This window comes from Eptesicus fuscus, chromosome 11, assembly GCF_027574615.1.
Source record: "Eptesicus fuscus isolate TK198812 chromosome 11, DD_ASM_mEF_20220401, whole genome shotgun sequence".
Taxonomy (NCBI): Eukaryota; Metazoa; Chordata; class Mammalia; order Chiroptera; family Vespertilionidae; genus Eptesicus; species Eptesicus fuscus.
In genome coordinates this window covers 92,134,043-92,146,569 of record NC_072483.1, presented here as the reverse complement: position 1 = coordinate 92,146,569, position 12,527 = coordinate 92,134,043, and the positions used below count along the sequence as shown (strand labels likewise).

The following is a 12,527-nucleotide window of genomic DNA, read 5'->3' as shown; positions in this document are numbered from 1 at the left end:
GTGCACAGACTTCCTGGTGGAGGTGGTGTTGTTACTTTAAATGAACAGCCATATGCGGGAGTCCTACTGTGACATTCTGGAAAAGGCAAGATTATGGGGACAGTGCAGAGGTCAGAGGTTGCCAGGGGTGGGGTGGGGGATGAATTTTATGGGGGATGAAAAACAGATAATTTTATAGCAGTGAAAACACAGTACCCTATAATCGTGGATATACGTCATTATGCACTTGTGTCTTAACTCAGTGTACACTATTGAGAGGAAACCCTAATTCCCTACGGACTCCGATGGGGATGTTGGTCATGGGGAAGGCTCTGCATGTGTGGGGGCGGGTGTATATAGGAACTCTCTGTACCTTCCTCCCAATTTTGATGAGAACCTAAAACTTGTCTAAAAAACATAAAGTGTTAAAAACATAAAGAATAGCAATCCAGCCACCTACAGTTCTTCAGCCCTAGCCACAGCCTCTACTATTGGGGCAGGGTGCATTCTGGGTAAAATTTTACTCTTGATGTGTTAAATCCCCAGTAACCAGCCTTCTTGGAATAATGATAACATTGTATCTAGTGTGTTAGTGTAACATTGTATCCAGTGTGTTAGTGTGACATTGTATCCAGTGTGTTGGTGTGACATTGTATCCAGTGTGTTGGTGTGACATTGTATCCAGTGTGTTGGTGTGACATTGTATCCAGTGAGTTGGTGTGACATTGTATCCAGTGTGTTAGTGTAACGTTGTATCCAGTGTGTTGGTGTGACATTGTATCCAGTGTGTTAGTGTGACATTGTATCCAGTGTGTTAGTGTGACATTGTATCCAGTGTGTTAGTGTGACATTGTATCCAGTGTGTTGGTGTGACATTGTATCCAGTGTGTTGGTGTGACATTGTATCCAGTGTGTTAGTGTGACATTGTATCCAGTGTGTTAGTATAGCATTGTATCCAGTGTGTTAGTGTGACATTGTATCCAGTGTGTTGGTGTGACATTGTATCCAGTGTGTTAGTGTGACATTGTATCCAGTGTTAGTATAACATTGTATCCAGTGTGTTGGTGTGACATTGTATCCAGTGTTGGTGTGACATTGTATCCAGTGTGTTAGTGTGAAATTGTATCCAGTGTGTTAGTGTGACATTGTATCCAGTGTGTTAGTATGACATTGTATCCAGTGTGTTAGTGTAACATTGTATCCAGTGTGTTGGTGTGACATTGTATCCAGTGTTAGTATAACATTGTATCCAGTGTGTTGGTGTGACATTGTATCCAGTGTGTTAGTGTGAAATTGTATCCAGTGTGTTAGTGTGACATTGTATCCAGTGTGTTAGTATGACATTGTATCCAGTGTGTTAGTGTAACATTGTATCCAGTGTGTTAGTGTGACATTGTATCCAGTGTGTTAGTGTAACATTGTATCCAGTGTGTTAGTGTAACATTGTATCCAGTGTGTTGGTGTGACATTGTATCCAGTGTTAGTATAACATTGTATCCAGTGTGTTGGTGTGACATTGTATCCAGTGTTGGTGTGACATTGTATCCAGTGTGTTAGTGTGAAATTGTATCCAGTGTGTTAGTGTGACATTGTATCCAGTGTGTTAGTATGACATTGTATCCAGTGTGTTAGTGTAACATTGTATCCAGTGTGTTAGTGTGACATTGTATCCAGTGTGTTAGTGTAACATTGTATCCAGTGTGTTAGTGTGACATTGTATACAGTGTGTTAGTATGACATTGTATCCAGTGTGTTAGTGTGACATTGTATACAGTGTGTTGGTGTGACATTGTATCCAGTGAGTTAGTGTGACATTGTATCCAGTGAGTTAGTGTAACGTTGAATCCAGTGTGTTGGTGTGACATTGCATCCAGTGTGTTAGTGTGACATTGTATCCAGTGTGTTGGTGTGACATTGTATCCAGTGTGTTGGTGTGACATTGTATCCAGTGCGTTGGTGTGACATTGTATCCAGTGCGTTGGTGTGACATTGTATCCAGTGCGTTGGTGTGACATTGTATCCAGTGTGTTGGTGTGACATTGTATCCAGTGTGTTGGTGTGACATCGTATCCAGTGTGTTAGTGTGACATTTTATCCAGTGTGTTGGTGTAACATTGTATCCAGTGTGTTAGTGTGACATTGTATCTAGTGTGTTAGTGTAACATTGTATCCAGTGAGTTAGTGTGACATTGTATCCAGTGTGTTAGTATAACATTGTATCCAGTGTGTTAGTATAGCATTGTATCCAGTGTGTTAGTGTAACATTGTATCCAGTGTGTTAGTATTCTAGAATGAGCCTCCTCACTGGGCGGAGTTTTGCTTTTCAAGGGCATGCATGAACAGTCTCTAAGTGTGCTCGCCTGTCATATATCACAGTCCCCTACATATGTGCCTGCTTAACAGCCCCCCACACCAAACAAAAAAAATGTGAAGGACCCTGGATTGCAGTTGGTGGTTGTATTCCCCTTTCTAACCCTTTAATGCTTCGCACAGTTCCCAGCACGAAGCTGAGGGTGTTTGCTACAGGCTCTCAGCGCAGTCTTCTCCTCGCCCCAGGCAGACCAGAAGGGGACACAGGGAAGCGCAGGGCCCGCCAGCCTGCTCCTCCGAGACCTGAGCGATGCTCTCCGCTGCCCAGCTCCCCCGCCTCACCCCCATCTGAAGGCGGCGTGGGGAGCGGCCAAGTCCTCAGCCCGACCTCGCCGTTTCCACGAGGCTTGTTAACTAGGTTCTGGCTTTTTAGCCCCAAAGAGCCCCAGCCTTCTCTGAGAAGAGACAAAGGACGAAAGAACTCCGAAGTCAATGTAACTTTTACAATTAGCAGCGCGGACCAAGAAAACGGGGGTCAATGAGTTGGAGCTCACCAGTAACAGAAGCTTCTCATGCCCACGCGTGAGACTAGGCAGGGTCCCCACTGTGACGGCTCGTGAGTGGCTGCAGCCGGAGGGTGAGTACAGACGCCAAGGGGAAGGGCAGCTGCACAGGGTGGCGTGGGGGGGGAGGGGCGGCATGAGCCGATTGGGGCTTTAATCAATGCACTTAACAGATGCAGACATTCACATGGGCATGTGTGCTTCCTGGAGGAGCGGGCAAACAAGCCAAGGTATCCATTCAAACAGAAGTCGATGGCTTAGCCAGAAGAAGTGGCATTTTGAAAAGTATTTTCTTGGAAAGTTATCCTCCTCTTTTAAAAATCAAACCTTTTCTGACTCCTAAGCCCCTGACAACTCCCTGGACTCCTCCCGTGACAGGCGTGTGAGGGGCGGTTTCACCGCTCTCGGGGTGTCTGAAGCACGGGTGTGTGGGTACAACATGAGCTGCGCGGTGTGCTGGCCGTGGCTGCGCAGACAGAGGCGCGTCTGCCCCGCATCGGGCCTGGCGTGGAACCGAGCAGTGTTGAAATGTGAACTTGCACCCTGAACACTAGTTCCTGTTCTATACAAACACGAGCCGACACAGAGTTTCCTCTCAAAGCGGATTCTAAAGACAGAACCAAGAACTGGGGGAGTCGATGGGAATCAAGAGGGGTCTGGGCGACACTGCCCCGCAGCGGGGTCCCCGCCCAGGCCTCTGGGGTGAAAAATCACGTTTCAAAGCCAGCTCGGAAGACAGCCCACTTTTCACAGACTCCATGAGGCACCCTGTGTCCCCGTGGCAGCTCCTTAACAGGCAGGGTGTACTGTTAGACAGAGTGAGGCCCAAATTCAGAAAAACTATCCAAAATGAAGTGAACATAACAAGCAAGATTATAAGAGAAAATGAGAAAAATATGATAACATGTATATGATCATGTTTATTGATAACTACTGAAAACAAAAATTGTAATTTGGGAATGCACTAAAAAATATATACTTTCACATTCCCGAGCGAGCGGAATCACAGACATTTAGAGCATCTTGAATGTTCTCTTCAGAGCCCGCCCCCCCCAACCCCAGGGTTCCCTCTCCCAGGAAGCGACCTGCAACACCAAGTTCTTGCGGACGGCCACCAGGGGGCGCCCTCCCAACGCCCTCTAGCAGAGAGGAGTGCTGACCCGATCAGGTTACCTCTGCTGGTCAGCGTGTGACAGACACTCAGTGACCGTCTGTGAGGCTGAGGGGGGGGGGGCTCCCACTTGGCAGATGTTACACAAACCTGCACATGTGCAAGGGCGCGTGCAACCAGCTCTCCGCACCCACCGCCTGCCCGTGCCTGACGGGGCTAGTTTCCCACCACGGCGACGTCACCGGGACCCCGCGCTGGACGCGAAGGCCCTGAGAGGAGGCGTCATGGTGGCCAGGGGCTAATCGTGGAGGCCCTTGAGAGCATCTGCATCAGCGTCCTCACTCCACTGTGCCTTCCCAGGGCCACTGCCACCATCGAGGGGCGATGCTCGTGGTCACAATGCACGAGGCAGTGGGGCAGGTGCTGCACGGGCCCTGGAGGTGGAGCCAGCGACCCGCCAGCCCTCCGCCGGGCACAGGCAGCCTCTGCCCACGGCAGCGCACCAGGTGGGAGCGGCTCCGCGCTGTGGGCCGGTCCTGTTGGACGGCGGTGGACACGGGGAAGGTGGTATTTACGAGGTAGCGCCACCCCGGGCGTGTCAGCCACAGCTTTCGTCCACTTAAGCGTTTACACAGGGAAATCGGCAAAGGCTACAGGCACTCTGTTCGTTTATTTTTAAGGAGGTGGTTGTTAGACACTGCACCCCACTGCTGCGACCTCGGGGGAAGAGTCCTCTTACTTGGGGAGCTGCCGGGTGGTCTTGCTTATTCCAAATGAATAGCTCCTCACGCTTACACACACACACACACACACACACACATATACACACACATACACACACATATACACACATACACACTCACACACACATACACACACATACATACACACACATACACATACACACACATACACACACACACTCTCACTCACATACACACACACATACACACACACACACACATACACACACATACACACACATACACACACATACACACACACACACTCTCACACACACATACACACACATACACACACACATACATACACTCACATACACACATACACATACACACATACACACACATACATACACACACACATACACACTCTCACACATACTCACACATACTCACACACACACATTCACATACACACACACACACACACTCACACACACGCTCACACACATGCACACACATATACACACATACACACATACACACTCACACATACACACACATACACACATACACATACACACACTCACACATACACACACACACTCTCACACATACATACACACACATACACACACTCTCTCACACATACATACACACATGCACACAAATACTCACATACACACATACACACTCACACACACATACACACACATACACACATACACACATGCACACATGCACACAAATACATACACACACACACACACATACACACTACACACACACATACACACACATACACACACATACACACATACACACATGCACACAAATACATACACACACATACACACATATACACTCACACACACATACACTCACACATACACACACATACACACACTCACGCTCACACACACATACACACACATACACATACACACACATACTCACACACACACACATACACACATATACACACATGCACACACATACACATACACACATACACACATATACACACATACACACACATACACACACACACTCACACACACACATACACACACATACACACACACACACATACACACTCACACACACACACACACACACACACACACACACAATTCGCAGTGCTTGTTTCAGGCCTAATGAAGATAGGAAATGAGGCACATCACACACTAAGTTGAGAAGAGCAGGGCAGTGAAGGGGAGAGGAGGGGAGGGGAGGGGAGGGCAGGGGAGGGGGAGGGGAGGGGAGGGGAGGGAAGAGAAGAGAAGAGAAGAGAAGAGAAGAGAAGAGAAGAGAAGAGAAGAGGAGAGGAGAAGAGAAGAGAAGTAAGAGGAGTGAGGAGCCGATTCATAAATCCTAACGGAATTCTGGAAGTGCAACCACTATTTCCATAGCAGTTTTCACCCCGACTTAGGACTCCGTGTTATCAACTGTCCTCAGCACAAGCACAGGGGTGCGCCATGTTTTCCGCATGACCCCCGACCCTCCCACCCTCCTTCCACCCCCCTTTGTCATTGCAGACCCTGGCCAGACCCCTGAGCACTAACCACGGCGGGCAAGCTGCCCCTGGTGGACGGTGCAGAGCACGGCCATGAAGGCTGGGGCGGGAGATCATGGAGCACAGCTTCCTGCCCACCCGCCCGGCCAGGCCGCTGCCTGCGTGTCCACAAACACCCCCCGCAGCCCCGCTCCCTGCGTGTCCACAAACACCCCCCGCAGCCCCGCTCCCTGCGTGTCCACAAACACCCCCCGCAGCCCCGCTCCCTGCGTGTCCACAAACACCCCCCGCAGCCCCGCTCCCTGCGTGTCCACAAACACCACCCGCAGCCCCGCTCCAGCTCGGAGAAGCAGGTGCTGTTTTACGCTCCTGCACATCCGTCAGGGAAGACACAAAGTGGCATCAAAGATGAGAACAGGGCGGCCGAGCTCCCAGCGATACGTCTTCTCTCTCATTTACATATTCAAGGCTGCTCGCTGCTTACTGTTCATCCATTCCTCCCGTGTAGGGGCGGATAAATGCATATTTGAAAGGTTGAAAGTCCAGAGTTAACCTTTTGCACTCGGATGTCGAGTGTGACTCGACACGGTTAGCATTAGAATAAAGGAATCGAGAAAAAAGCAAGCGAGTGCAAAGGGTTAAATTTTAAAACATAGCATTTGACAGAAAAAAAAGAGCACAGAATTTTCGGATTGAAACATAAGATAATGATAATACACTAATTCAGTGGTCGGCAAACTCATTAGTCAACAGAGGCAAATGTCAACAGTACAACGATGGAAATTTCTTTTGAGAGCCCAATTTTTTAAACTTAAACTTCTTCTAACGCCACTTCTTCAACATAGACTCGCCCAGGTCATGGTGTTTTGTGGAAGAGCCACACTCCAGGGGCCAAAGAGCCGCATGTGGCTCGTGAGCCGCGGTTTGCCGACCACTGCACTAATTAATCCTGCTCGTCCATACATGAAAGGCACGAGCTTTTGTGGGTGACACAGAAAGAACTGCTGTCCTGGGACGGCGATCGGTGATAGGGGAACAGCAGGCAGAGCCGTGCAACAGGCCCGTGTTCACCCAGAGGTGTGGATGGGCTGTTTACTCGTGAGGCACTCGCTCTATTCGGTAATGGGCTGGGGTTTTAGCGCTACCCCTCGGATGGCTCTGCAGGACCGCTCATGAAGACGCAGCACGCTGCTTGTGAAGGAAACTCACTGTACCCCACGCGAGAGAAAACCTGTCCTCGATTAGCTTCCTTTTCCGTTATCCAGCTCGGCTGTTCCTGTGGCGGCCACAGACCGCAGAGCCGGGATGTAGCCCATCGGTGCCTTCTCGGCATCCTTTGCCCACGAGTTCCAGCTTCGGAAACAACACGAGGCGTTGCCTAACCCCGCTCGAGGCTACTTCCTTCTAAGTGGGCCTCACGAAGGACAAGACATGCCGCCTGTGCCATCGCAGAGGACAGCGGTCATCATTAGCCTGTGGCCACGTCCTCTGAGCCAGGGGCACACCGTCTCTCATGGCCTGACCTGGATGTCACCCTGAATGGGGGGGAGGGAGGAACAGAGCCACCAGCTCTTTGCGGCAGCCGGAGAGTGGGGTCCCGGGGGGCTCCGTACCCAGCAGTCACACCGAGGGGCCCACGGTCAACTCACGGGTTTTCCTTTGGGGCCTCTGTCTCCTCGGGGTCCCTGAGATCCGGGGGGGCCCTGCGGCAGAAAACAGTGGTTAGGCCGCAGACACGGCCCGCAGGTGGCTGTGCCTGAGAGGCCGGCTGGGCGAGAAACCGGGAGGCGGGCGGTCACCCCGCACTGTGAACTCAGTGCCGTCACCGACGGGAATGCAGCCGCGCACACGGAACAGACAAGTGCGCCCTAATCGCAACCGGAAGGTCAGCCAGCCATCAGCGGCGGAACCATGGGCTGTTCGCCTTCCCGTGGCGAGAGGGACGCTGACCCGGGAGAAAGGGCAGGTGCCGCCACTGCAGAGTCCGGTGGCCCCTGCGTGTCCCTCCGGTGGCCCCTGCGTGTCCCTCATGTGGCCCCTGCGTGTCCCTCATGTGGCCCCTGCGTGTCCCTCCGGTGGCCCCTGCGTGTCCCCCCGGTGGCCCCTGCGTGTCCCTCCAGTGGCCCCTGCGTGTCCCTCCGGTGGCTCCTGCGTGTCCCTCATGTGGCCCCTGCGTGTCCCTCATGTGGCCCCTGCGTGTCCCTCCGGTGGCCCCTGCGTGTCCCTCCGGTGGCCCCTGCGTGTCCCTCATGTGGCCCCTGCGTGTCCCTCCAGTGGCCCCTGCGTGTCCCTCATATGGCCCCTGCGTGTCCCTCCAGTGGCCCCTGCGTGTCCCCCCGGTGGCCCCTGCGTGTCCCTCATGTGGCCCCTGCGTGTCCCTCATGTGGCCCCTGCGTGTCCCCCCGGTGGCCCCTGCGTGTCCCTCGTGGCCGCAGAGGGAGGCCTCGCTGGACGGTGCTGAAGGAAGACTGTAGGCCACCAAGCGCCTTGCTTTGCATGAACTGCCTTTTTGTGACACGAGATCCACTAGATGTTCAGTCCCTCCCAGAGCTCCGAGCCCCGCGAGCGCTGAAGGAAAGACTTACTGAGGGTCCGGGACGCCCGCGGATGCCTGTCACCTAAACGAGAAACAAGGCGATTGGTAAGGACGGCACGTCCACCACGGAGTTTCAGAAAAGCCAACAGTCAGACAAATAACAACAACAGCCCCAGAGGATTTTTAGGAAACAAAGGCATGCTGTCCATGGGGCCCTCCACCCCGAGTGGCCACGTGTGGCCGCAGCGCTAAGGCGGGGGGCGGCCTGGCAGGGGCAGGGGGTCCGGGCTCTAAGGGGGAAGGCGGCCTGGCAGGGGCAGGGGGTCCGGGCTCTAAGGGAGAGGCAGCCTGGCAGGGGCATTGGGTCCGGGCTCTAAGGCGGGCAGGCGGCCTGGCAGGGGCAGGGGGTCCGGGCTCTGAGGGGGGAGGCGGCCTGGCAGGGGCAGGGGGTCCGGGCTCTGAGGCGGGGGGCGGCCTGGCAGGGGCAGGGGGTCCGGGCTCTGAGGGGGGAGGCGGCCTGGCAGGGAGAGGGGGGCCCGGGCTCTAAGGGAGTGGGCGGCCTGGCAGGGGCAGAGGGTCCGGGCTCTAAGGGAGTGGGCGGCCTGGCAGGGGCAGAGGGTCCGGGCTCTGAGGGGGGGGGGGGGCCTGGCAGGGACAGGGGGTCCGGGCTCTAAGGGGGTGGGCGGCCTGGCAGGGGCATCAGGGCCCGGGCTCTAAGGGGGGGTGGCCTGGCAGGGGCATCGGGGCCCGGGCTCTAAGGGGGGGTGGCCTGGCAGGGGCAGGGGGTCCGGGCTCTAAGGGAGTGGGCGGCCTGGCAGGGGCAGAGGGTCCGGGCTCTAAGGGAGTGGGCGGCCTGGCAGGGGCAGAGGGTCCGGGCTCTGAGGGGGGGGGGGGGCCTGGCAGGGACAGGGGGTCCGGGCTCTAAGGGGGTGGGCGGCCTGGCAGGGGCATCAGGGCCCGGGCTCTAAGGGGGGGTGGCCTGGCAGGGGCATCGGGGCCCGGGCTCTAAGGGGGAGGCGGCCTGGCAGGGGCATTGGGCCCGGGCTCTAAGGGGGGGCAGCCTGGCAGGGGCATCGGGGCCCGGGCTCTAAGGCGGGCAGGCGGCCTGGCAGGGGCAGGGGGTCCGGGCTCTAAGGCGGGCAGGCGGCCTGGCAGGGGCAGGGGGGCCTGGGCTGAGCCCGATAAGGCGGCCCGCTCCCTCCCAGCAGCTGCCCAGCGTGGTGACGGGGGCCTCGGCTGGCTGGGCTGTCTCTGCGGTGAAATGCTGAGGACCAGGAGGCCTGCCCCACAGACTGTGCTGACACAGCCGGTCTCAGAGGCCCTTCAAACAGCGCCCGGGCCAGAGGAGGCTCAAAGTGTTTTTAAATGAAAAGGGAAAACGAATGCTTTCCTTTCCAGGTAACTGTTCAGAACAAGCCGGCCTAATGGCAGAAATGCCAAAATGCCAAAACGCCGGCACTGCCCAGTAAACCAACGCCACGCGCTTTTCATTGACGGGATGGCAGCAGCTCCTTCAAACTCCAGACAGTGGTCGCGGAAGAACGGCCATCCTATTCAGTGATCGCGTTTGATCGCCGACAAATCTAGATGCCCCTTAAGAGCTTTTACACAGCAGGCGGGGGACAGCGGCATACTTTCAACAATAAGGTAATTTTTTAAAAAGGACTCTACACAACACGAGTCTCGGGCAGGAGGGGGGCATGACCGTTCCTGGGTCGCAGGGCGGTTACACTGCCGGAAAACGTGCATCTATCACTGTACAGTCACAGGCAATCTACCCGTGTCTGTCAAACCCTGCTTTTCACTTAGTTACAGGGCTGTGGAAGTCAAGAATATTGTACTGAATGAGCATTAAGTTTCATACTAAATAAAGAATCTATTTTGGTTAATATTCAAAATTGTATTTAATAAACCAACATTTATATTAAAGTTAACTATTGTATTAGAGAATTAATCTTGGTTTGCTTGTTCTATACTAAAAACGTGGTTAGAAAAGAACGAACTTCCCTTTTTTCGAGAGTCCGTACGTGAGTAACAATATTCAGCTCCCTAGCTAGCTGGCGGAGGGGCACGAACGTGACATATACATGTACTTACAACAGGCACGGATCCTGGCTCTCCCTTTTCTCCCTATGAAGCAAGACGGAAACTTCAATTAGCAAAACACAACGGTTTGTTGAACATGAGCATGTCATACTACAATAGTCTGTGCAAACGATATTCTGTGGGAATGGCTATTTTTGTGAGAAACAAAAAAATTCAGAAGAGAAAGTTAATCAGTTTTGGATATTGGGTCAGACATCATTCGTGAGAAAAAACACTCCTCATCTGAAAGCTAGAAAAGAAAGCCAATTCCGTTTTTCCAACAACCAACCCCGAAGAGCTGGCTAGACCAAGTGCTTGTGATGAACACATGTCAAGTCTGAGCTGGAAACGCTACCTACATGCTAAAAACAGAAAAGTCTAGAAATTCGGACACGGGAGTTTTCACACTCATCTTACATGCCACCTAGTTTTAATGACGTGCCCGATGCCAGTCCTAAAACCCGTGCCACCCTCCCCTAAAACTCGTGGGAGAGTCTGAGAAATAACAAGAGATAAGTGTGCTCGACTCAATAAAAAAGAAAGGGGAAACGTAAGAAAAGATGTGGCAATATTAGATAATTTTAATATCTGAGGAAAACCTAGAAAAAAATCGATTGATAGGAAAATAAAAAACAACATAAGAAACTATCATAATTTAAAGTAAATAAAGCCAAGCACTTTAATTTGCTTTTATAATAGACTAGTAGCCCTGCACACGAATCCATGCACCAGTAGCTCACCAGTAGCTCGCTGCCGTCCTCCAGTAGCTCTCTGCCCACTGCCCCGCCCCCCTCCTGTATCTCCCCCCACCCCCCTTCTCCTACCCCCCCCCCCCCGCATAGCTTGCTGCCCTGCCCCCTCCTATAGCTCTCCATCGCCTGCTTGTAGCTCGCTGCCCCACCCTCCTGCTGATCCGGGTTCCGGTCATTACGCGGTCGGTCGTTAAGCTTCACGGCGTAACAACCATTTGCATATTACATCTTTATTACATAGGCTGTATCAAACACAAAAGGTGTGGATGGAATTTATTTTGATTCTTAGAACCTTAGACTCTCAGAAGCTGTGTTTTGTTAGCATGATGCCAAGCACACGGGACAAATAACAGTGGGTGGACTGTGCCGACAGGTCCCTATTTTATCACATTTTGCTTGAGTTTTGCATCTCAGGATCTGTTACCCGACCGACCTGGTCTCCCGAAGGCATAGCCCTGTCCCCTTTGCACCCTCTGCCTGGCACACACATGCTCAATAAACTCTTCGTGAATGTATTAATTTTCACTGATAGCTTATGAATCAATGCTTTTTACTAGACAACTGCAGAGAATAAATACATTAAGGATTATATTCAAAGTATGGAAAAAGCAAGAGTAATGAGTTCTATTTTAATTTCTTCTTTCACATAGATTGTTCTCCTATCTAATTATAAAGATAATATGAGCTCATAGTACTTTAATACTTTGGGTGACTGCTAAACAAATTAAACTGATTATTTCAGGACAGTTTTCACTGAAATTTTTTAAATGGAGAAAAATAAAGAATAAGCTAAATATCATACTCAATACTCTGGAGATAGTTAGTATTAGTTTCCATCATGTGCCTGAACTTGGTTTACCTAATAAATGCCTCGGCATTTTACTCTTAGATTTTGTTCTCATTTTTACAATTAAAAAATAACATAACAATGAATACCCTTGCTTATAAATGGTGTGGCCTCTCTAATGAATGCCGTGTGACATATCTCTAG

General features: G+C 52.0%; 1 protein-coding gene across 1 annotated transcript in view; it reads right to left on the bottom strand.

Annotated features, from left to right (window-relative positions):
• COL5A2 (collagen type V alpha 2 chain) overlaps window positions 1–12,527 on the bottom strand; it is a 141,803-nt gene that overhangs the window by 55,511 nt on the left and 73,765 nt on the right. The window contains exons 4-6 of the mRNA XM_054723343.1: window positions 10,797–10,829; window positions 8,749–8,781; window positions 7,813–7,866 (exon numbers count right to left, since the gene is read on the bottom strand). Of these exons, the coding sequence (XP_054579318.1) occupies window positions 7,813–7,866; window positions 8,749–8,781; window positions 10,797–10,829 (120 nt within the window). The remainder of the gene's footprint in view (window positions 1–7,812; window positions 7,867–8,748; window positions 8,782–10,796; window positions 10,830–12,527) is intronic.